The 26,247-nt window shown below is 38.6% G+C and overlaps 1 protein-coding gene across 1 annotated transcript in view; it reads left to right on the forward strand.

The window, feature by feature from the left end:
- The window catches only part of LOC137283498 (2-oxoglutarate dehydrogenase complex component E1-like), a 68,014-nt gene extending 42,018 nt beyond the window's left edge, over window positions 1-25,996 (forward strand). The window contains exons 14-20 of the mRNA XM_067815031.1: window positions 2,464-2,591; window positions 13,160-13,338; window positions 14,636-14,707; window positions 17,824-17,949; window positions 19,914-20,150; window positions 22,039-22,202; window positions 25,412-25,996. Coding sequence (XP_067671132.1) covers window positions 2,464-2,591; window positions 13,160-13,338; window positions 14,636-14,707; window positions 17,824-17,949; window positions 19,914-20,150; window positions 22,039-22,202; window positions 25,412-25,526 — 1,021 coding nt within the window. The 3' untranslated portion in view covers window positions 25,527-25,996. The remainder of the gene's footprint in view (window positions 1-2,463; window positions 2,592-13,159; window positions 13,339-14,635; window positions 14,708-17,823; window positions 17,950-19,913; window positions 20,151-22,038; window positions 22,203-25,411) is intronic.
- The last annotated feature ends 251 nt before the right edge of the window (window positions 25,997-26,247 follow it).

Here is a 26,247-nt window from a genome sequence, read left to right on the forward strand (position 1 = left end):
ATGACTTGTTATTTTTCCTGGTTTCCATTGAAACAATTCTGACTACCTCTCAAAATGGAGGGATAGGCCTCGTTTCTTGAGGACAACTGGAAAACCATTTGATGTCTTTCAACAGATCTTGGCAAATATATGAGACAGATCTTGAAGTGGTGACTTTTGCTGTTTACAGATATATGGCATTTATATTTTTCATGACTTCCATGGAAACAATTCAAACTTAAAGGGGCACTGATGCGGAGCAATTTCCGTGGACTGGTGTAAACTTTTGTTATTGTTTTTCTCCACTGAGTACCTGGATGATATCCCAGAATTCGTGACTGGTTCGTGACCTCTGCTGCACATTCCGTAAGCGCAATTGATAGTTTAATAATAGACAGATCAACTTGGGTGTAGTCATTTTTACTTCATTACAAATGTATTATGAAAACAAATGAAACACTTTGAAGGTTAATCATCTGCCAGTGGTAGAAATGGTAAAAAACTAATAGGAAAAATAACGAAGCCAATGTACGTCTCTATATTTTGTCTCATAACACTAATTAGTTTATTGTCATATTTGTATGATTCTGAAAATTAATAAAAGAACACACGATCTGCTTATACTCATAGTAAATTTCTAACATAACAGCAAAATTTATACATTGTATAGATTGCCAATGTGGATCCTATTTCACACACATACGCGATCTAGTGTGTGTTTTCTGTCATACAGATTCTGCTGAATGCTACAACAAATAAATCAAAACAAAATGCAAATAATGAATGTAAAACAGACTAATTTTATAGCAACAAGGTCAGGCTACTACGTTGTTCAGGTATGTATCCATCAATATCCACGTAAAAGAAATCATATTCCATTCATCTGCAGCTGGTAAATAATCCTGCTCTATGTCGCGTGTCTTACAACTGTCTAGTTTGCGAAAAAGTAACACATCGTTTCACGTCTTTCGTCGGTGAAAACCAGATAAACCTCTCATTGGTCTCCCAAGATAGCACACCTGGCAAACTAATTGTATGATGTCCACTATTCTAAGTAATTTAGTTAACCAATAATGAGCAATCAATCAATCAACGCAAAGGTGGTTAATTCTTTGAAGGGAGGATGTTGTTTTTGCACTCCCTCTTTACGACAGGGTGTTGTCATCTACACACACTGCCTTTTGACAAATCCGCTAGAAGATTAGAGTAATTAATCAATCAGTGTGTTATCGGTTAATCCTTTGATCGATGTTTGTTTTTGTAACTCAGGTGATAAACCCTCTTGCATCACTTACATGCACATATTACATAACATACAATACATTTGCCATTACAGACCTTAATTTATAATGTTGAGTATTTACTCCAGACAGGAGAAATGCCACATGGCAACCTTTGTTGAGTAACCGAAGTGGTGTTACTACTAATTATTTACTAATTATACCTGTTATAAATTCATTAATTGACCATCCAGAGAATGATCACAAATAACACGTGTAGCTTTACACCATCAAACACGAGTTACAGCAAGGAAGATGTAATCTCTGTGTCGCATGCAGCCTGAAAACACTTATGGGCCGAAACTGTTTTGAGGATACCAACGGAATTTCGTTACATAAGGAATACACACAGGCATTTGCTGTGTACTTGGGTAAATAGGTGAAATAAGGTTTTTTTTACGTAAGAAAATTTTCAGATTTCTCTACCAAAGGCAAAGTCATCGTTTTTTGTTTACGAATTCAAATAAATCAACTCTGTGTTTTTATTATCATAAACAATAAACCATTGTAGCTACCATAGCTACCAAAATTTATGTATGATATTTGCTATCACAGCTGAACCAACACTCAAAACTACCTATATATATATAAAGCTTTGCAATCTTCCGTACTGAAACAAATGGCTTGCTACGTGCCTGTAGACATCATATTTTCATGTAACATGATTAAATATCGAGGTTAAAAACACAGACATAGGATCAAATTGGATCAGTAACTATACCATCCAAGCATCCGAAAAGAACTACACTGCTGGGATATTTTGTTACGATCAGACAAGGGATACCATGGATATTTTTAAACAAATGGCATATGATGGGCATCCGGCCTCCTGACTGTTTAGGTGAAGAAATTCTGCTAATATGGACAGGAGCCCAGTTCCTTTGTCCGTCACGATCGAAGGAGCGGACGCTGACCAATTTGCGGTTTGGTTTCGTAATTCGACCGTTGGTGAGAAACATTATTCGCTCCGCATCAGTGCCCCTTTAATCTAAGAAAACAACAATTAACTCTCAGATGATTTGTCCTTTCAAATATGTGGGGGATATGTCATCTTCTGATGACTCTTGTTTGTGTTAATCACACATTGGCCACTTAATCATTAGATTTGTTCTGTATTTTGTTGTGAACAATAATACTACAGCCCCTAACAACAAAGGTTACACTTATCATAGCTGTGACTTGAAAACCTTCTTTCTTGTTCCAGTCATCGGCATAGTGTATACCATCATCAAAACATTGACAAGAGCATGTATGTGCCTCTCAACCACCTCTACCCTGACCAGGCCACCTACACAGTTGTCAACAGCTCCCTCTCAGAATTTGCTGTGCTAGGTAAGTAACTAGAACACACAACGGTGTGATTGAAGGGCAGAATGGCATCATATTCTTCTAATTTTATATCTGTTTATGAATTTTCCTTTTGCAGCACCGTTGTCTTGTCACACAGCTTTTTCTGAATTTTTTACTCCAGAATTTACTAAACAAAGAAAACCGGCATCTCACATATTGTTTTCTTAGTCAACATTGCATGGCATTTGCCTTCATTCATGATCAGTTGTGAAACCGTAAGATAGATATTATTATAACAGTATATTACCATAGATATGCCAAACTTTAAGGCCCAAAAATTGAAGTGGGTACAAAAGGGGGTTGGCTTATCTATTGGTTACACTTTCGTCCACTTTGTTTTTAGGGGATGTGAAACAACATCATAGCGCTTTGTGTGAACAGTCATTAAAAGAAAAATAGACAAGATTATTAAGCTATTCAGTTCTAATTAATTTGTGTATGCCTTGCATTATGTTATGTGCTGGTATTAAAGTTACCATGTCTCTCCGGTATTAGGGTTCATTGTCTTGTATACTGTAAATTATGAAATTAATGCAAGCTCTGGAATCTGTGTTGATCAAATGTGACACCTGAATCTTTGATGTTCAATTTCTTTTCACACTTGTTATTTACCAAATCACCTGAAAAGAGCTTGTTGTGCAATGAATGGAAATGTGGTGACGATGTTTTGCTTTCTGTGCCATATTTGAGCATGTGATTTCTTGCTACTACTTGCTACTACTCTCTATAATGAGAGATGTCTACATTGTTTTGCGTTCTGTATCATTATGATGAATGCTAACCTAAGGACAACAAAGAAGGTTTATTAAGTTTTCAGCAGTAGACATGGTCAGACTGAAATACGTCATAATAATGTGAGAAGAGTGCAGGTGTATTTTTCACTTTAATTTAATGATTTACAGTATATTGCTGAAAATAGCAGTACTACTACTGGTGACACCCAGTAATATCACAATAAAATAGTAGAAGGAGATTTTAGCACATAGTAGTCTCCCCATGAGGAAGGGTGTTGTAAAAAGGGCTAATGACATATGTGTTTACCCATTCAACACTGTAGGCCGGAAAAATGGCCAAGTCGTCCTCAAGTCCCCAGACACCGTAGGCTGGAATATCATGGAAGGGAGTAGTTGCATCAAAATGATATATAATTTTAGGAACCTAGCTAACATATTATTCATTTATCAGATTTATCACTTTTCATGATGCCTGAAAACACTTACGGCCATATATTATCAACATCATTAAAATTATGAACCATTTCTCGTAATGGTATTGAAATAAAAATGTTTCTTGTACACATGCTTCGACAATGGGTTCACATCAGAGTTAAGAAAATTAAGAGTCTTTTGAGGAAGTAATTATACAAATCAAATGAACTGAAGAATAAAATCAACAGTACTCAAAAAAGTTGTCGAATGAACATTATAACTTACTATTTCCATCTTTATTGTGAGATCATGTATTGTAAATTGAAGTGACATCTCGCCTTTCATCACTTCAAACTTTACACATGGAGATGATATTTAACGAGAGAATATATATACATAAATCTGTCTTGTTAAAGGTCATAACCTCGCACTATACATCCTCTAAGTTCCATAATATACGTATACTGTAAAATCATTATTATTCGTGGGGGGGTAATTTTCGCGCTTTTCGTGCAAAAAAAATTATCCGCGAAAATAAAACCTCTGCGAATAATTATGATAAATTGTGAAAATAAAAACAAACAAAGAGCTTTCAGTTTTAGTTTTGTATTGCTAGTAATTTGACTACAAGTACACTTCATTCATTCATGACTCAGTGAAACAAGAAGATACATAAAAACAAATTAAATAGTTGATTCAGCACATGTCATTTTCAGTGTCTGTGATTGACACGATACACACGACTTTACTAAATTAAAAATGTCAGGTCACCTGCTACTGGTGAATCAGTCCAAAAGTCCAGCTTGGCGGAACCTGCTTTGGATTAAATCCTTCCTCTTGGATATGTTGTCGTAGGCCTGGATAATCCATTGAGCATGTAGTGGTTTAACAATACTGGTACACATGCACAGAGCTTTCTGAGTTACTGATTGGCCGAGCGCGTCACGGGTCGAGGTCACATGTGGGTCAATGATTTCTTCCACATATCTCAACATGGATTCTTCAGTGCTCCATTGCATGTCTCAACGTAGCGGAAAGCCCATGTTTCCCCAACTAATTAGGCAGGTGACAGGACGACAGCTAGGGTCATTGTTTTCTTTCCAGTTTCCAGTTTCCTGTGTTATAGTGTCATGATTTCTGTACTTTGATCATGTGCGAAAATTAAACCGCGCGAATTAGTCAATTTTCCTGTTTCCGCGAAAATGAATGATTTTACAATATGTGGTGATTTTTGTTTAACACTTTCAGAATAGCATGATTTTACCCAAAACTTGAATCTACAGGTTTTTTGTTTGAGGACAGTATCCATTGTGGTTGTCTGATTGGCTGATTTAGGTCATGTGTCTGATTTTGACCAATCATGATTGTCGATATTCAGAGTTTTCATAAGATACCCGCTATTAAACAAATCACCTCACATGTTATTCATATGAAGTTTCAAGAACGGAGGTATTTCACGCTGCTGTATCACATTATCAAGCGGATCATGTTATCATATTGGGAAATACACAACCATTCATATTTTTTCAGAAACAGTTATTATTTTACGATTTCATAAAAATGAAAATATCAAAGAAAAAGGGAAGGGGATATCATGACATGTTACAAATTGGAGAAAGTCCCCTCAGTTGTTGCTTCTTTTGTGGTTTATATGGACTTAAAAATGTGTGAGCCTACATTTTCATTACAAATGATATTTTTTACTTACCTCTTATCATCATGAAATAATTATAAAATGTACTTATTACTAAACCATTATTAGATATAAGTAATTATGAAAAAATAACGTATCATGAAATACAATTATTTAAATACACGAAAACAAGAAATTGTTTTAAAATAAACAATTCAAACAAACTTGCATACCTGTAATTAGTGGAATTACACAACGTAGTATCGAGCTGCCACTGCCAGCATGGTGTGTGCTGAGCACATGGCACATGCAGCTTGTGTAGAACCTCAGTACACACAGTGCAGGAGCAGCATGTGCCAGAGCCCCAGATGTACCAGCAGCCAGCGCAACTGTATGACAAGCTGTTGGGGGCAAAATTATTTATTTGTGATGGGTATTGTGAATATAAGAAATGCAAACTGTATGCATACTTGCCTTACTTTTCAAAAACAGACTGCAGAAGTCAAGATCAAAAGCCAAGGTGGTTCGATTGAAGACATCCGTGTGAAAAGGTCACCGCAGTGTCTCATGTGGCCATGTGAGAAGTCATTCCTTTCTTATTCATGTAACGAAGCAGTTGTTGGGAGTTGAGATCTCCATATTGTACCTTTTTTGACTGCGGGTGTATATTTGGGTTTGTGGTCATTATTTTTGTACTAAATGGTATGTTTTTTAATTTGTTAACTTTGAATAAGGATGTACTCACCAATGCTGAGTTTTTCGTACTTATCAGTTCTTACTCCTTCTAGTTCTTCTAGTTCTAGAGCTTCTTGAGTGAAGTTCATGCTAGGTATCTTGTGGGTCCTTGTATATCTATTTAGGCAGCGATTTGTTGTGTGTGCTGTCAAAATGGCAGTCCACGAGATTTACTTTTCGGCTAAACCAGTGTGGTCTGGGCAGGGCCATGTTTGCAAAGTGTTTGTTTCTGATACCCCTTGCTTTTGCTACATATTTACCTTACCCACAGATTAATAAGTGTTTTTGTCTGCTTGTAATTTAGCGCGCTTTATGCCTCAACCTCATTGTGTAAAGTGTCACAGTCTCTAGTTGCACAAGCACCCGCTTACTCATCATTTAAATTGCACTTCTCAGTACACTTGGGACTCTAGATGTTAGGATTGCAGGGTTTTATCCTTTGACTTGTTCAAGCATGAATAGAGACTTGCGCATCAGAGACTTTGCAGGAAAATGTCGTCGACCCATCAGGGAGACTTGGAGGGCCAATCTATCCCAACAAGTGCCCCTTCGGTTGTATCGCTGTTGGACGTGGCGCTGATGTTTTCTCAGAGTTACCTACAGGAAATGGACACCAGAGGGTTTTAGCCTCATCTTTCATTGGCACACTCGTTGGACAGAGTGCACCAGCAGGACTGAGCGCACCTATCCCTGGTGGTGTATCTACTGGCAGTCACACCTCTGCAGGCTGGCATACAGCAGCAGGGCAGTCTACAACATGGGACTGCCATACCACAACAGATGGGCTTTCATCAGTCTGGTGTGCATCAACATGTAGGGAATTACCCACCTGTGTTCCAAACATGTGGTATACCACAAAAATTTCTATTCACAGTTTTGACCCGAGTGTCATATTCAAGTTTATGCACTCGATGTTTAACCAGTCACATCAACACACCCAGACAAGGCCTCCTGCCCCTCCTCCTTCTGTTTTGTCTTTATCATCCCTTCAACAGCCTCGTCCCTTGAAGTCTGAGGTGGTCATTCAGTCTACGTCTCTTCCTCTGATAGGTCCTCGCAGGCCTCAAAAAGAGACAGTAATGGTTCCAAGCGTGCTGACAGAAGTAGATCTCCTTTAGAGTCACCTTGCAGATTATGAGAAAAGTACAGAACAATGTGCTGGCAGAGAGTCTCCCACCCTGCAAACCGTCTCCCATGCTGTTACTTTTGTTTGCCAGTCCCTGTACAGGCCCATGTTAGACTAATTTGCCACGAGCCAGAGCAAGCAACTTCCAATTTACGTGTCTCCAGTCCTGGATCCGGCCGCATGGGCATTGGACGCCCTTTCCCTGTCTTGGGAGAATCTCGATGCCTATGGATTCCCACCTCCGATAGTACTAACTGAGGTTGTTGCAAAGATAAGCCAAACCTATCAACTTAAACTGCTTTTGGTTGAACCTGATGGCCTGCGAGAGGTTGGTTCCACAAACTAAAATGTCTCGCCAACTCACTCCCAGTTTATCTACCTGGGTGGATAAATCTTCAGCGGCATCCTCACAGCAACCAACTTCACCCAGACCCAGAGAAGTTCAAACTTTGCATTTGGGTCATTTGGCTTTGAGGGCTAAAGGTTATTCACTTGGTGCCTCCAGAATCGTCTCTCATGCTCATCGAGTTTTGACAAGGGAGCTTTACTTTGACAAATGACTTACATTTGAACGGTTCTCTTTATTCTGTTCTGTACGACAAATGGTAGCTTCGCCTCAATTATTGTTAGAGTTTCTCGTACATCTGCAGATTTCTTGTCATCTTAGTATACCTCTTGGCTCTCAATTCCGTCCTAGCAGTGAAAAGGAATGAGTGGGTGTCTAAGGTAAACGAGTTGCAGGCCATGTTGAAAGCATTAAAGCTTGAGGACCATAAGGTGAAATTTTTGTCTGCCGGCTTGGGACCTCAACATTGCTTTGCAACATTTGCAAGGTGCCCCATATGTGCCTTTAGGTCAGGCGTCTTTTGACCTGTTATCCTGGAATACAGCTTTCTTAGATGTCATGAGAATCCACTTTGAGCAGTCTTGCGATGGTGCTGTCCATTTGGGACTGTTATGGGACTCCATGGCAAAGAATCATTTACCAGGGCAACCAGATCAGAGATTCACCATTCCACCTCTCTTCTCTATAGTAGGAGATGAGAAGGCAGAGGAACTCTCACTTTGCCCAGTGAGAGCTTTGCAGTAGTACATTTCCAAGTCATCTCCTATAGTCTGTTTGGCTCAAAAGGGAACTGATGAATTGCAATCTAACTCGAAAACTAATTAACATAAAATACTCAATGAAAAGGTGATCATAATTAAAACATCATACCAACTCTGTCAGGTTTTTGCAGGTTTTTTAAAAATCCTAAAAATAAAAAAGTTTAACAAACTCTCATGAAAATATTGACACAGAGAAGGGGATAGCCAAGTGTGCGAGAAGGTATGCACAGCACGTGTTAATGAATCAAAAACTGTCAGCACTTGTGCACATCCTTCTGGAACACTTGGCTGATGAATTAGGGAATACTAAAGCATACATTTTTAAAATTATCCTATCTCATAGTATACACTTCTCTCTCTGGCTTCGAGAGATGTAACAATGTAAACGTTTCTCCCTGAGTCTCTATTGTCCATTCGCCCAAGCACTCGGTGAGATTTGTTTTTAGTTCCTACTATTACATTTTTATACTTATCCATCTTTGACCACCCGTGTTGAATGCGTTTAGGTATGAGGTGTTGTCGGGGCAATAACGTATGTTTTTAGGAAAAGATTGTCACTGCAGAAGAGTGTCACAAGTCATGCCCCTGGAGATTGTTTACATCTGAACATCGAAGTCGTGCCGATGATTACGAACATCATGAACGTGCGCCATGAAGAAGTTTATGAGCCATAATTTGTCTTGCTATGAAGTGCAATTGACAAATTTAAACACATTTTTAAAAAAAAAAATGATGTTATATCTGGCGCACGTTCGTAATCATCGGCACGACTTCGATGTTCAGATGTAAACAAACTGCAGGGGCATGACTTGTGACACTCTCCTAGAGTGACTGTCTTTTCCTAAAAACATACGTTACGTTATTGCCCCAACAACACCTCATACCTAAACGCATTCAACACGGGTGGTCAAAGATGGATAAGTATAAAATTGTAATAGTAGGAACTAAAAAGAAATCTCACCGAGACGGGTGCTTGTTCTAACGACGCCATGTTTTGCTGCGTGAGTTTCCGCTCGCGACCGAAAAATCTCCGAAGATGGCCGATCGTGTTTCCAGTATTACTGACATTGCTTCCGATAGGGCCGATGTATTTCTGTTATTACCGCTAAATTACCGATATCGCTGCAATTGTTTCGCGAGTGGGCTGCGTTTGTTTACATTTGAGATGCAATTCCTTCAAATTTGCTGTAATTCCTTCAATTACTTAGGGGGGCCTGAAACTTACAAAGCCCTGTGGGCACAATATAATTTGTTGTCTAGTAGAGAAGGGGTACTCCATAGGATATAGAAGAACAAAGATGGCATATGATGGCACCGGCTGATTGTCATACCAATTTATATATGCTTTATCCTCACCCATAATCATCATTCTCCATTACAAGGCCACATAGGGGTTGAAAAAAACTGTCCAAAAAATCCAACAGGGGTATTATTGGATTGGCATGAAAAGAGATGCAAGCCAACGCTGTACTATGTGTGGAAAGTGTATTGCTTGGCTCACCTTTGCATGGGTTTGTTGCTTTGGTACACCTGCACTGATACACAGTGACCAGGGCAAACAGTATGATGCTACGCTATTCCAAGAACTACCGGTACCGTATATTATATTGTCCTAGGTGGTAAAAGCCCTTGGTGGGAATTGTCATGCTCCCCACTGTTACACAAAATATGACCACCTGGACAATTCCCACAAGGGCAATTCCCACCCAGTTATTTTCACTGTAATCCCCACCGTACCACATGAACTTTTTACTTTGTGCAATATTTACTTTGATAAAATATTAACTTAAGTATCCATATTTTGAGATGAATCTTAGAGTGAATGTTCTTAAAATGTGAGCATACATACTTTGCTAGAAAAACAGTACAATTCTACAGGTTTCATCCTTTTGTTTTTCAGCGTTAATCTAAGTTAGTAGTGTTTGTAGTAAATTAGAGTTGTACATAAAATGGTCTGTATTCCACATGCACCTCACTTCCGCCATGGATAACCAAGTAGAGTATGTTATGTCGCAGAGAGGTGTCAAAAAGGTTCATTTCAGGTGGCATCGATATATTAGACACAAGGATCTGATGAATGGAGTTGTCACCTACCACTGTAAGCTAAGACCGACTGGACAGTGTAGTGTGCCCATCACGGTTCTCGACGATCAGTGTGTTGGTGTCCTGCATGAACACACACACACACCTGACACGCGCAGTCAGTGGCCACAGACTATCCCAACAGACGGTGTCTAGACTTCTTGTGAAGCGTTGCCCACAATATTAGAATGTAGAGAACTTGAGTTCACGCTACATCAGTAAACATGCAAACACGTCAGTATCATGCAAACATGACAATATCAATAAAAGTTACAGTAACCTTATGTATGTCACAAAATAGTGCTTCCTTACTTAAATGCTATCATTTGTTATGTATTAAATAGGAACAGTAAAACTGATACTAATGTGAAGAAGATAATACACATAGTTCATGTTTGTTTTATATGGTACGTAAGTTAAACTGAATAAATGTTGAAACTGAACAATTTTCTTCATGTTACTTTTATTTTGGGATGGGAATTGTCCTAGGTGGTAATTGTCCTGGTGGCAATTGTGCGGGTGGGAATTGTCCTAGACCCGAATAGTGTGATTTTACATAAAACTTTCGTCTTAATCTTTAAGTGTCATTTTACGATGACAGATCTATTGCTGTTACCTGATTGGCTGCCTTAGGTAGCATGTTTTATTTTGACCAGTCACAATCCTTACAGCAGAAACCAATCTTTATCAATAGAAACCAATCTTTATCCAATAAAATTGCTTTTTTACAAACCCGGAAGTACTCTTGGAGGTATTTGCCCCTGTTACCAAATGGAAAATCACTGATATTGGGAAATAGACAACCATACATATTATTTGAGAAATCTTTTTATAATAACTTTCTGATTACATAAAAATGAAAGTATAAAGGGGATGAAGGGATATTTGGCAAGATCACATTGTGGCTCTCAGCTGGGGGATATAATGACATGTTACAAAGGAATTATGCCCGTACTCTGATGATCTCCCACTTCTAGAAAGTGCTTGTGCACACAACAAAACTATAAGGCCCATTATTAACAGTACTTGTGTATTGCATGCATGGCTACAAAACAACAGGAAGCAATCACTGTATGTGAAGTCACAGGAAACAGCTGATAGCATTGGCACATGTCATTTTGCAGATGGCGACTGGATAGGATTATAACTTTTTTGTGTGTAAACTTTAAAATGACTAAGAGCAAAATATTTTGAAATAATGAAAACTGTATACTTCGATATGTATTTTTTTTATCATTTATAACAAAGTGGCTGTAATCATCGTAAACTTCCAGGCATGTGTACCACTAACCTGCAAGATAATCCTGACACTGACAACCTGAAAAATACTGTCGTGAAATTGTGTCTCATACATAAACCGACTGCTTTTTTAGGTCCTCAAAACTTACCTTATCCTTGGTAATATACGATATGTAAGTGGCTTGTCATTGTGACGACAACAGCTCTTTGACCACAAGCCAGTGGCCAGTTTGAGTGTTCTAGCTGTACCTTGAGTGCCGTTCTCTACATATGTGGAAATGGGAAACCAAAATCATGGGACAAACACCTTCCTCATGTCATGACAGCTTACATATCTTCAAGACATGAGCAGATGATATTAATCTACTTGCACCAGATGGAACCTAATATAAAGACGTATTTGCATCATCCCAATGCCAACTGCACCTCACGCCTCGTCTGTCCGTCCATCCGTCCATCTGTAATCATTTTGTTTCCAGAGCATAGCTCAGAAACCGTTCAATATTTTTAGACCAAACTTTATAGATATAGTAATCTCAGCCTGTGGTTGTGCCTTTTGCTATTTACAGATTTTTGGCATTTATATTTTTTTTTGTTCTTCCATGAAACATTTTGGTGTTAGTCTTCTGGTGGGGTGGGCTTCGTTTCTGGAGCAGAACTCAAAAACCGTTCAATATTTTTCTGCAAAACTTGGTAGATATATCAGTCAGAAGCTGAAGTGGTGCCTTTTGCCATGTACAAGATCTTGTGATGTATTATTTGGTCGGTTTCCATGGAAACGTTTTGGACCTAGACTGAAAAGTGAATGGTGTGTTTCATTTCCAGAGCAAAACTCAAAAACTTCTTAATATCTGGTAGTAAAACTTTCTAGACATGGGTGACAGACCCCAAAGTGGTGCCTTTTGGTTTTCAAAAGATTTTGTGATGTATTATTATCTTGGTTTCCATGGAAACAATTCAGACTTAGTCTAAAAAAACAATGACTAACTCTCAGATTATTTGTCCTTTCAAACATGTGGGGGCCGGGGGGATATGTCATCTTCTGATGACTCTTGTATCGTCTGTAGTTATATCACACAACCTCTAAATGCCACATGCATCAGCAATGTCAATGGAATCACTCGTGTTCACTTTGACACGTTTCACAGTTACCGTGTTACATTTTTTGTCAGCCTCTTCCCTTAACTTCCTGGTACCCACTGTGCTTTGTGCTATCCATGGTTATTTTCATTCACGAAATGGATAATAAAAATTGGCAGGAGGCTTTCACACAGCCATGTGCAATCAATCTGTCAGCTGTCAGCTGTCATTGCTGAGAGATGTCCTAAAATATCAATTTTCTGCTGCTATGAAGATTAGAAGAAATAGGAGCTAACATTATTATGCTTATGGTGTTTATTATCAATAGTCTGAACAGTCTGAAAAATTAAATGTTCATTCAGTATCAAAAGTTTTGACCACATTTCCAACCTGTTGACAGGCTTTGAGCTCGGCTACTCCATGACTAACCCAAATGCCCTAGTTATTTGGGAGGCTCAGTTCGGAGATTTTTCCAACAATGCCCAGTGTATCATTGACCAGTTCATCTCCAGTGGACAAGCCAAGTGGGTGCGACAGAGCGGCATTGTTCTTCTACTACCACACGGCTATGAAGGAATGGTTAGTAGTTGTAGTAACAATGTTGCACTTAACATTACGCAGTCTTTACCAGTTTATCAAGTTGTCAGTACCAAACATGCAAAGAAATTTCTGTTCATCTGTAATTCTATTTCAGGGAACTTTCATATGATCCATCCATCCCAAATCTCTCTTCTCTTTGAACCAATAATGGAGATCCCAATAAGTGCCTCTGTGCCAGGAGGCACTGTCCATCAGGTCACTGATAAAAATTACGTCCCTTTAACTTTCTTTTCTTTGTCAGTCAGTTCACATCCTGCTTGAAAGTACGAAATCTCTACTATGTCATTGCGATAATCCTGTACTTTGCTTATCATCACATCGAATTTTTTTTTATTCTCTAACCACTACCTGACATGAATTTGTTGGGCTGATATTTTTACTCTTCACATTATAAGATTTTGATTAGGTCAACAGTCCACAGTATCTGTTGTTATGTTGTCAACACAGTTTTGGCTGAACAGAACATGGTATCCACTGAGTACAGAAACATTTACTTGTTTGATATTCAGTCTTGTCAAAACCTTAAGATCAGACATGAGTGAATGAGAAACATGACTAACCAGAACCAGAAATGTCATTCATAAATATGATGTGGATTTGACATTGAGCTGACAGTGAAGAGGATTTCTCTTGAAGATTTTATAATTTTATCCCAACCAAACTAGACGTTTTTGACTTTTGCTGTAATGAAGGTCGTATTCTTGGAAGTATTGATAAAGATAACTGTTTGCTTTTACTGTCCTGTTGCAAGCCCTGAGGCCATCCATGCCATACTCACTCTGAAGAAGTTTGGTAGCCTTTGTAGCCTTTTTGTCAATGACCCGCTGCATAGCACCTCCTGGCTTTGAGATAAAGGAAGCCATTTGTCCTGGTTGTATCATGATAAATATATCAATGTGATAAATATGTAATTCTTTTCCAGAAGAAGTTCTCCTTTGGGTACATAAAAGCATTAAAATACGTATGACAGTTGTAACAATAGTTCGATAAATACACAAATAAATAAACAAAAAATGTGTGTTTGCCTTGTGAGACCACCCTTACAATTCTGGCTGCTGAAGTTTATTACTTTACAGTTTCACAGACACAAAATCCTCCTAGGCTCACCAGTATGAAGGTCAATATGTACTTTTGTCTGGTCCTTTTATCCATCGTTTGTCCATCTGACTCTGACCATTTTTAACCCAAATATTACCGTGGTTTTCCCTTCTTTTGCTTTGTTCTTTTCAAAAGAATTCTAACTATGGTATATATTTTTCACTTGTGCTTTTTGCAGGGCCCAGAACACTCAAGTGCCAGACTGGAGCGTTTCCTGCAGATGAGCAATGATGACCCAGATTATTTCCCGGTCAGTCCCCTCCAAAAAGGAACCTACAACTTTATGGATTACAACTTTTTGTTTATTGCTTTGGACAACATTTCAGTGTAGATTCTTACATTGTTATCAAGCTAAAAGTGACTGCACCCAAATGGTGAGAAGCCCATGGTATGTTGTGACAAACAGCAGATTGACATTGAACAACAGCATGTAATAGAATAACAAGTAGAACACAATAAACAAGAAGTTGTAATCCATAAAGTTATATGTTTCAGTTTTGACTCACAAAGTTTGTGAATTCCATTTAAACGATCAGTCCCCTCCTTACATACTTGTACCCTGTAACCCATTCATGTTACCTCCATCATCTATTTGCTAGTCAGTCCCCTCCTTACATACTTGTACCCTGTAACCCATTCATGTTACCTTTATCATCTATTTGCTGGTCAGTCCCCTCCATTACATACTTGTACCCTGTAACCCATTCATGCTACCTCTATCATCTATTTGCTGGTCAGTCCCCTCCATTACATACTTGTACCCTGTAACCCATTCATGTAACTCCATCTATTTGCTGGTCCGTCCCCTCTACACCATACTTGTACCCTGTAACCCATTCATGTTACCTTTATCATCTATTTGCTGGTCAGTCCCCTCCTTACATACTTGTACCCTGTAACCCATTCATGTTACCTCCATCATCTATTTGCTGGTCAGTCCCCTCCTTACATACTTGTACCCTGTAACCCATTCATGTTGCCTCCATCATCTATTTGCTGGTCAGTCCCCTCCTTACATACTTGTACCCTGTAACCCATTCATGTTACCTCTATCATCTATTTGCTAGTCAGTCCCCTCCTTACATACTTGTACCCTGTAACCCATTCATGTTACCTCCATCATCTATTTGCTAGTCAGTCCCCTCCTTACATACTTGTACCCTGTAACCCATTCATGTTACCTTTATCATCTATTTGCTGGTCAGTCCCCTCCTTACATACTTGTACCCTGTAACCCATTCATGTTACCTTTATCATCTATTTGCTGGTCAGTCCCCTCCATTACATACTTGTACCCTGTAACCCATTCATGTTACCTCCATCTATTTGCTGGTCCGTCCCCTCTACACCATACTTGTACTCTGTAACCCATTCATGTTACCTCCATCATCTATTTGCTGGTCCGTCCCTTCCTTACATACTTGTACCCTGTAACCCATTCATGTTACCTCCATCATCTATTTGCTGGTCAGTCCCCTCCATTACATACTTGTACCCTGTAACCCATTCATGTTACCTCTATCATCTATTTGCTGGTCAGTCCCCTCCATTACATACTTGTACCCTGTAACCCATTCATGTTACCTCCATCTATTTGCTGGTCCGTCCCCTCTACACCATACTTGTACTCTGTAACCCATTCATGTTACCTCCATCATCTATTTGCTGGTCCGTCCCTTCCTTACATACTTGTACCCTGTAACCCATTCATGTTACCTCCATCATCTATTTGCTGGTCAGTCCCCTCCATTACATACTTGTACCCTGTAACCCATTCATGTTACCTCTATCATCTATTTGCTGGTCAGTCCCCTCCATTACATACTTGTACCCTGTAACCCATTCATGTTACCTCCATCTATTTGCTGGTCAGTCCCCTCCATTACATACTTGTACCCTGTAACCCATTCATGTTACCTCCATCATCTATTTGCTAGTCAGTCCCCTCTATTACATACTTGTACCCTGTAACCCATTCATGTTACCTCCATCTATTTGCTGGTCCGTCCCCTCTACACCATACTTGTACCCTGTAACCCATTCATGTTACCTCCATCATCTATATGCTGGTCAGTCCCCTCCATTACATACTTGTACCCTGTAACCCATTCATGTTACCTCCATCATCTATTTGCTGGTCAGTCCCCTCCATTACATACTTGTACCCTGTAACCCATTCATGTTACCTTTATCATCTATTTGCTGGTCCGTCCCCTCCATTACATATTTGTACCCTGTAACCCATTCATGTTACCTCCATCATCTATTTGCTGGTCCGTCCCCTCTACACCATACTTGTACTCTGTAACCCATTCATGTTACCTCTATCATCTATATGCTGGTCCGTCCCCTCCATTACATACTTGTACCCTGTAACCCATTCATGTTACCTCCATCATCTATTTGCTGGTCCGTCCCCTCTACACCATACTTGTACTCTGTAACCTATTCATGTTACCTCCATCATCTATTTGCTGGTCAGTCCCCTCCTTACATACTTGTACCCTGTAACCCATTCATGTTACCTCTATCATCTATTTGCTCTACATCGAGGTTCCAAATTGTGCAGAGTCACCATCTTTGACGATATTTATTCTGTTTCGGGAAGCTTGGTTTCCATTTTGGGATGCTATGACTTCCGTTTTGTATGCTCTGCTGTTTTAGCTGATACGCGGTATTACTTCTATTTCAAACGATTAGTTTTCCATTACAGAGTATATGTTTTGGTTTTAGAGGATATTGTTGCTGTTTTGGAAGTTCATTTTCCTATTTTGGTGATTTTTGTTCTGTTTTGGTGTATATGAGTTCAGTTTGAAGATTTGCTCACCGTTCACCTTCCTCCTAGCGGTCATCCAAAGGAGTTGTCACACATTTTCAGGCATTTTGCCAAGGAATTTACTCAACTTTGTCTACTACATTGTATGAATTTGTTATGTATGTACTTACGTATGGGGCTCTCATTTATGAGGCTGAACCTAGACAGTGAAACTGTTTCTGCACCAGCAGTCTTGATGCTGTGAAAATGCATCTCCCTCCCCACCTTACTGATACAGTAGAAAATTCAAATCTGGATTTCAAAAAGAGAAATATATTTTCAGAATATATTTTATTTAGACTGTCTGCATCAATACTAGTCTTTATATCATCCTTCTTTATACTTTGGCTTAATGTCATCATAAAACAGTAAGTCAATTTTTCTGATATTTCAAGGAATGTACTTGAATACTGCTTTGCCTTCTATCAAAAGACCCCATTTGTGTATAAGTCTGAACCCTGGCCTTTAACTTCCATCGCATATAAACCAGTATATGACTCATCTGCATGAGTGCTGCAGACACTAATAATGCACTTTTTTACCTTAAACAGCCAGAGGGCCCAAACTTTGAGATTCAGCAGTCCCACGAGACCAACTGGTTTGTGTGTAACTTCACCACCCCTGCAAACTTCTTCCATGCCATGAGGAGACAGATTGCCCTGCCATTCCGGAAGCCGGTAATGCTGCTTAAACTACACGATACTAACCACACATTTTTTTCATCCTCTTGGGCAACAATATTCTGACATACCCATCTGCAATGTGCCTCTTTGCCCACTACAGTGATCAAGTGATCTGTAGTGTTCATTCCACCATATGACTAAATGTGTTTTATGAGGTGTCATAGGGCATATGGTTCATAGAAGACAATCAGCTCAAAGTCAAGTAAGAGTGACAGTGATACGTATCCATGCCACCCTCTCCACATGTTGTCTAAGGTCACATGCTATGTGACTGTCACGTTATTGTGCTTGGATACTTGATTTCCTTGAAAATGTTCTTACCACATTAATCATGTTGTCTTTAGCATCTCACTACCAAGACCATTTTGTTTATGACAGAATTTTTCATTGATTTTTTGTCCTCCTTTTTATCCCCGCGGCATGTAATTTAGGGGGATATAGTCGACGCCTTGTCTGTCCGTCCGTCCCTTCTGTCCGTCCGTAATCATTTTGTTTCCGGAGCATAACTCAGAAAACATTCATTATTTTTAGACCAAACTCGATAGATATAATAATCTCAACCTATAGTTGTGCTTTTTGCTATTTACAGATTTTTGGCATTTTTATTTTTTTTGTTTTTCCATGGAACATTTTGGTGTTAGTCTGATGGTGGGGTGGGCTTCATTTCTGGAACTCAAAAACCGTTCAATATTTTTCTGCAAAACTTGGTAGATATGTGTGGCAGACCCCAAAGTGGTGCCTTTTCCTATGTACAGGATCTTGTGATGTATTATTTTCTTGGTTTCCATGGAAACATTTCGGACCTAGTCTGTATAGTGAGACGTGTGTTTCGTTTCCAGAGCAGAACTCAAAAACTTCTTAATATCTGTCCGTAAAACTTTCTAGATATATGTGGCAGACCCCAAAGTGGTGCCTTTTGCTCTCTACAGGTTTTTGTGATATATCAATTTCTCAGTTTCCATGAAAACGTTTCAGACTTAGCCTCAAAATGGAGGGATGGGCTTCGTTTCCGGAGCAGAACTCAAAAATCTTGGCAAATATATGAGACAGATCTTGAAATTATGACTTTGCTGGTTACAGATATATGGCATTTATAATGTTCATGAATTCCATGGAAACAATTCAAACTTAGTCTAAAAAAAACAGTAAGTAACTCTCAGATTATTTATCCTTTCAAACATGTGGGGGCCAGGGGGATATGTCATCTTCTGATGACTCTTGTTTCTATTTATTATTTTCTTGGTTTCCATGGAAACATTTCAGGCTTAGTCTCAAACTGACAGGTGTGTTTCGTTTGTGGAGCATAACTCAAAAACCTCCTAATATCTGTCAGCAAAACTTTCTAGATATGTGTAGCAGACCCCAAAGTGTTGCCTTTTGCTATTTACAGGTTTTTGTGATTTATCATTTTCTTGGTTTCCATGGAAACAATTCAGATTGCGTCTCAAAATAGAGGAAAGTGCCTCATTTCCTTGGCAGCAAAACTTGGCAGATGAATGAGACAGATCTTGAAGTGGTGCCTTTTGCTGTTTACAGATTTATGGCATTTCTGTTTTTCATGAATTCCATGGAAACAATTCAAACTTAGTCTAGAAAAACATTAAGTAACTGTCATATGATTTGTCCTTTCAAATATGTTCCAGCTGGGGGGATATGTCGTCCTCTGATGACTCTTAATTCTGGCAAACATTTCTTACAATCACTACTAGCTGAAGGGATTTTGTAAGTCCATCTAGGGTCTTCATATGATTCTTGTTGCTATTGTGGGGATATTGATGACTGTCTTCTTGTTTGTTATCAAGTAGGTACTCTCATCTGTACTGAAACATCCCTTTGATTTGATGGCTTCTAATATGCCACTTAAGCACAGGGTTTATCAATATCATTGTTGCTCAGTATGGTATTGTTTGGAAATTTCAAGAAATGATCATAGTTTTACGTGTTTCACACTTTTTCAGTTGGTGGTGATGACACCAAAGTCATTGTTGCGCTTGCCAGAGGCACGCTCAAGCTTTGATGAGATGGTGGAAGGAACTCACTTCCAGCGATTCTACCCAGAGAATGGAATAGCGGCCAGTAATGCTGACACAGTGAAAAAGTTAATCCTCTGTACTGGCAAGGTGTACTATGAACTTGTGAAGGAGAGAGAGAAGAAGAATCTGGTGGAACAGATAGCCATAGGAAGAGTGGAGCAGGTAAGGACTCTTCTTCCTGAACCCAAACAGCTTCAAAGCACCAAATGACAAAATGTTACTGGATCATCATTGCCAGTACATGGTAAAATATTATCACAAGTAATATGGGATGTCATCCATCTATCTTTAACTATTATTGATTAATCAGATAATACTTTAGAAGAATAGCTCAATACAAAATCAGAACAAATCACACCAATGAATGTCCAAAACTCTGAATATCAAAATATGGTCTTGTACCTAGAGCCCTGGTTAGAAATCAGTTTAAGTTAAGCGACACTGGTCGGCAACATTGAGATTATCTTAGAGGAATCTTTCTGTGTCACATTCCTCAAGAACAGTAAAAACATCTCACACACTGACTCCCACATCTCTGAATAGTGTATTGCCACTCTCTTTGTTATTTTTAGTGAAACGTTTTATGTTTTTATTCCCGATATAGTCAACTGTCTGTCCGTCTGTTATCATTTTTATCCCCCTGGCATGTAATGCGGGGGGATATAGTCGACGCCTCGTGCCGTCCGCCAGTAATCATTTTGTTTCCGGAGCATAACTCAGAAACTGTTCAATATTTTTAGACCAAACTTGATAGATATAGTAATCTCCGCCTATGGTTGTGCCTTTTGCTATTTACTGATTTTTGGCATTTTTATTTTTTTTTTTGTTTTTCCATGGAACATTTTGGTGTTAGTCTTATGGTGGGGTGGGCTTCGTTTCCGGAGCAGAACTCAAAATCCATTCAATATTATTCTGCAAAACTTGGTAGATATATCAATCAGCATCTAAAGTGGTGCCTTTTGGTATGTCCAGATTTTTGTGATTTATTATTTTCCCAGTTTCCATGGAAACGTTTTGGACATAGTCTCAAAATTGAGAGGTATGTTTTTCGTTTCTGGAGCAGAACTCAAAAACCGTTCAATATTTTTCTGCAAAACTTGGTAGATATATCAATCAGCATCTAAAGTGGTGCCTTTTGGTATTTCCAGGTTTTTGTGATTTATTATTTTCTTGGTTTTCATGGAAACGTTTCAGACATAGTCTCAAAATGGAGGGATGGGCTTCGTTTCCGGAGCAGAAGTAAAAAACCGTTCAATATTTTTCTGCAAAACTTGGTAGATATATCAGTCTGAACCTATAGTGGTGCCTTTTGCTATATACAGGTTTTTGTGATTTATTATTTTCTTGGTCTCAATGTGATAGGAAAGTGAGAGGTGTGTTTTGTTTCCAGAGCAGAACTAAAAAACTCCTAAATATCTGTCAGTAACACCTGGTAGATATGTGTAACAGACTCTAGAGTGGTGCCTTTTGCTATTAACAGGTTTTTGTGATTTATCATTTTCTTGGTTTCCATGGAAATGTTTCGGACATAGTCTCAAAAGTGAGAGGTATGTTTCGTTTCCGGAGCAGAACTCAAAAACATCTTAATATCTGTCAGGAAAACTTGGAAGGAGTGTGTGGCAGACCCAAAGTGGTACCTTTTGGTTTTTAAAGGGTTTTGTGATGTATTATTTTCTTGGTTTCCATTAACACAATCCTGACTTAGTCTCAAAATCGAGGGATGGGCTTCTTTTCCTGAGCACAACTTGAAAACCATTTGATATCTTTCAACAGATCTTGGCAGATATATAAGACAGATATTAAAGTTGTGCCTTTTGCTATTTACAGATATATGGCATTTATATTTTTCATGACTTCAATGGAAACGATCCAAACTTAATCTAAGAAAACATCAAGTAACTGTCAGATGATGTGTCCTTTCAAATATGTGGGTGCCGGGGGCATATGTCATCTTCTGATGACTCTTGTTATCATAGTGGTTCTTATATTCAGTAGCACAAAAAAGCTATAAAATAAAAATGTCTAGTTTTATGTTATTTTGTGCTTTCAGCTGACACCTTTCCCATTTGACCTGGTAAAGGCAGAGATACTTAAGTACCCTCGTGCCAGGTTGTGCTGGGCTCAGGAGGAACACAAGAACATGGGAGCATGGTTTTATGTGGAGCCAAGGATCAACACTATCCTCAAGAAGATCAACAGCTCGGTGGATCTTGAGTATGTATCCTAAAACCCATAATTACTTCTGAATTTGACTTGGGCAACCCATGCTTGTTTTAAGAGACGACTAATGGGACAGGGTTGTCAGACTTTCTGACTTGGTTGGAAAATAATCATATCTCATCTCATAGGTCAATGCGCATGCCAGTTGTCACTGGATTCTCTGGTCCAGACTCAATTATTATCCCCCTGGCATGTCTGTCCATCCGCAATCACTTTGTTTCCTGAACAGAACTCAAAAACCGTTCAATATTTTTAGACCAATAATGATACATATAACAATTTGAACCTATGGTTCTTCCTTTTGCTATTTACAGATTTTTATCCCCTCGGCATGTACTACGGGGGGATATAGTCGACGCCTCGTCTCTTCGCCCTTCCGTCCGTAATCATTTTTGAGCATAACTCAGAAACCGTTGAATATTTTTAGACCAAACTTCATAGATATAATAATCTCAACCTATAGTGCCTATGGTGCCTTTTGTATTTTGAGTTTTGGCATTTTTATTTTTTTTGTTTTTCCATGGAACATTTTGGTGTTAATCTAATGGTGGGGTGGGCTTCGTTTCCAGAGCAGAACTTAAAAACCGTTCAATATTTTTCTGCAAAACTTGGTAGATATGTGTGGCAGATCCCAAAGTGGTGCCTTTTGCTATCTACAGGTTTTTGTGATCAATCATTTTCTCGGTTCCATGGAAACATTTTGGACTTCGTCTCAAAATGGAGGGATGGGCTTCGTTTCCGGAACAGAACTCAAAAACCGTTCAATATTTCTCTGCAAAACTTGTTACATGCATGAGTCAGTACCTGAAGTGATGCCTTTTGGTATTTACAGGTTTTTGTGATATAATATTTTCTTGGTTACCCTGGAAATGTTTCGGACTTCGTCTCAAAATGGAGGAATGGACTTTGTTTCCAGAGCACAACACAAAAGCTTCTAAATATCTTTCTCCAAAATTTGGCAGATATGTAGGGGAGACCCTAAAGTGGTGCCTTTTACTATTTGCAGACTTTTGTGATTTGTGATTTCCTTGGTTTCCATGGAAACGTTTCGGACTTTGTCTCAAAATGGAGGGATGGGCTTCGTTTCTGGAGCAGAACACAAAATCTGTCCTTTATTTTTCTGCAAAACTTGGTAGATATATCAATCAGAACCTGAAATGGTGCCTTTTGCTATTCACAGGTTTTCGTGATTTATTATTTTTTGGTTTCCAAATTCGTCTCTAAATGGAAGGATGGGCTTCATTTCCGGAGCAGAACTCAAAAACTATTTCATATCTTTCAACAGATTTTGGCAGATATATGAGACAGATCTTGAAATAGTGACTTTTTCTGATTACCGATATATCGCATTTATTATCCCCCCGGCATGTAATCTCCGCCTATGGTTGTGCCTTTTGCTATTTACAGATTTTTGGCATTTATATTTTTTTTGTTTTTCCATGGAACATTTTGGTGTTAGTCTTATGGTGGGGTGGGCTTCATTTCCAGAGCAGAACTCAAAAACTGTTCAATATTTTTCTGCAAAACTTATATCCAGTCAGAACCTATAGTGGTTCCCTTTGCTATGTACAGGTTTTTGTGATTTCATAGTTCCTCGGTTTCCATGGAAACGTTCTGGACATAGTCTCAAAATGGAGGGATGGGCTTCATTTCCTGAGCAGAACTCAAAATCCATTCTATGTTTTTCTGCAAAGCTTGGTTGATATATCAATCTGAACCTATAGTTGTGCCTTTTGGTATTTACAGGTTTTTGTGATATATTATTTTCTCGGTTTCCATGGAAATGTTTCAGACATAGTCTCAAAAGTGAGAGGTGTGTTTTGTTTTCGGGGGAGAACTCAAAAACTTCTTAATATCTATCAGTGTTACTTGGTAGATATCTGTGGCAGACCCCAAAGGTTATGCCTTTTGCTATTTACTGGTTTTTGTGATTTATTATTTTCTCAGTTTCCATGGAAATGGTTCTGACTTAGTCTCAAAATGGAGGGATGGGCTTCGTTTCCGGAGCAGAACTTAAAAACCATTCATATTTTTCTGCAGAACTTGGTAGATATATCAATCGGAACCTGAAGTGGTGCCTTTCGCTACTTATAGGTTTTTGTGATTTCTTAGTTTCTCGGTTTCCATACAAGCGTTTTGTACTTAGTCTCAAAAGTGAGAGGTGTGTTTCATTTCCGGAGCAGAACTCTGTCAGATTTTGATAGTTGGTTGTTGGATTTTGGAAAACCTGTCATCCATGATCCTTTAAAGTGGCCAAATCTGTTAATACACTCACACACCTGGTTTCCATATCCAGCTTCAGGTCAGTTTCATCAATACATATGCAAAGGGCTTTAAGCACCTAGGCTTATTCAGCTACAAGGGCTATAATTTTGGCACACAGACCTTCTACTCAAGGTCTAATGATGATTAGTTCCATTCAGTTTGGGATGCTATAAAATACTGAATAACAATATTTTTTCTTCACAGATAAAGGTGAGTGAGTGAGTGAGTTAAAATTTAATGTCACATCGGCAATATTTCAGCCATATCGTGACGGGAACGGAACATTAAAATGGAATATATGAGTATTATAACAATCAGTCGACGAAGGACAGTAAAACAACTAGAACATCACAGAAATGAATGTAAAACTAGTAGCTATGCCTAAAACAATTTATCTATAGAGGACAATACAATATAAAACGGGGCTATAGATTGCCAACAACTGAAGGTAGATCACCATACTAGGGACCATGGGGACTTATAGTACTTTTGCTACCTGCATGGACCCTAGCTGGATTTACATCATCCCCTCAGCAGTCAGCAATTTCATAAATCTAGCCATACAATAAAAATACACTTATACTACCATTAAAAACGTGGAAATTTAGAATTTACTTTGTATGTTTGTGGACTTACATACCCTCTCAGGAGGACAATAATTTTACAATACTTCAACCCCCTTTGAGGGTACAGCCACCAACAATTCAAGTTACTAATTCAAACTACCAGTCATTAAAATACATCTATTTACAGAAACATATTATTCAAAATTCAACCAAAAAATCAATTTCTTTTAAAAAACCTATAATTAAATGAGAATTAACGCGAGAATTAATTAAAAAGATCCTTAATTGTTTTAACTGTAAATAACCTGTAATAAACAGATAAAGGTCAACATAAGGTAACCAACTTTCAGTTTGTTGCATTTGCGTTTGCAGATATGCTGGACGGTGTGCTTCTGCTGCGGCAGCTACTGGCAACAAGCATATGCACATGATGGAGCTTGCACAACTGTACTCTGATAACATGGATGTTTCCCCACACCTTAACTGAGCATGGCATCACAGATGAGCAGCTGTGTAGCTAAACTGGAAAATTATTTATTCTGTTTGTACATAATAGATACTGTGAAGATTTACACTGAGAATTTAATGTACACAACACACACGCAGTGTATTGTTGGCAGAAATAGACGGGGCAGCACTACACATGCAGTCTACCTTGACCAGCACATTGAGAACATTCTGCTGCTGCTGCACAGTTGGTGTCTGGCTCTTCAATATTGTGAATGTGTTTGCTCAAACAAAGATGCCTACCAGTGAGCGTTAGTTGTATTAATGATTATACAATGGCATACAGTGCAGAGTAGAAGCAAACAGACATGTCAGGTAGTGCAGACTGTTTCTCTGACAGTGCTTAAGCCATGTGTGGCAAGGGATGTGGTGTCATTTATGACTACATAGAAGAAATTTGTTAAATCTTTGGAAATAAACAGTGAAAATATTTTTACTGCAGCATACAAATTTCTTGCTTTTTTGTTGTTATTGTCACATTTTTACGTTCACAGTCATGTCTTGCTGGTGGTGCAGTTTTAACAAGCTATGAAACGGAATGTAAAAACCAGTGTTCAAAGCCTTGATAAATACTAAAAGAGATCTTAAATGGGTCAGTTTTAACCATCTCCTTGACAAAAGCTTGAATTCTTACAGTGTTGGATATTTACATTGCAGATATGTGGATACTTTGTTAATTAGTTTAATTCCTGGATATCTGT

Source organism: Haliotis asinina, chromosome 5 (genome assembly GCF_037392515.1).
Source record: "Haliotis asinina isolate JCU_RB_2024 chromosome 5, JCU_Hal_asi_v2, whole genome shotgun sequence".
Classification (NCBI taxonomy): Eukaryota; Metazoa; Mollusca; class Gastropoda; order Lepetellida; family Haliotidae; genus Haliotis; species Haliotis asinina.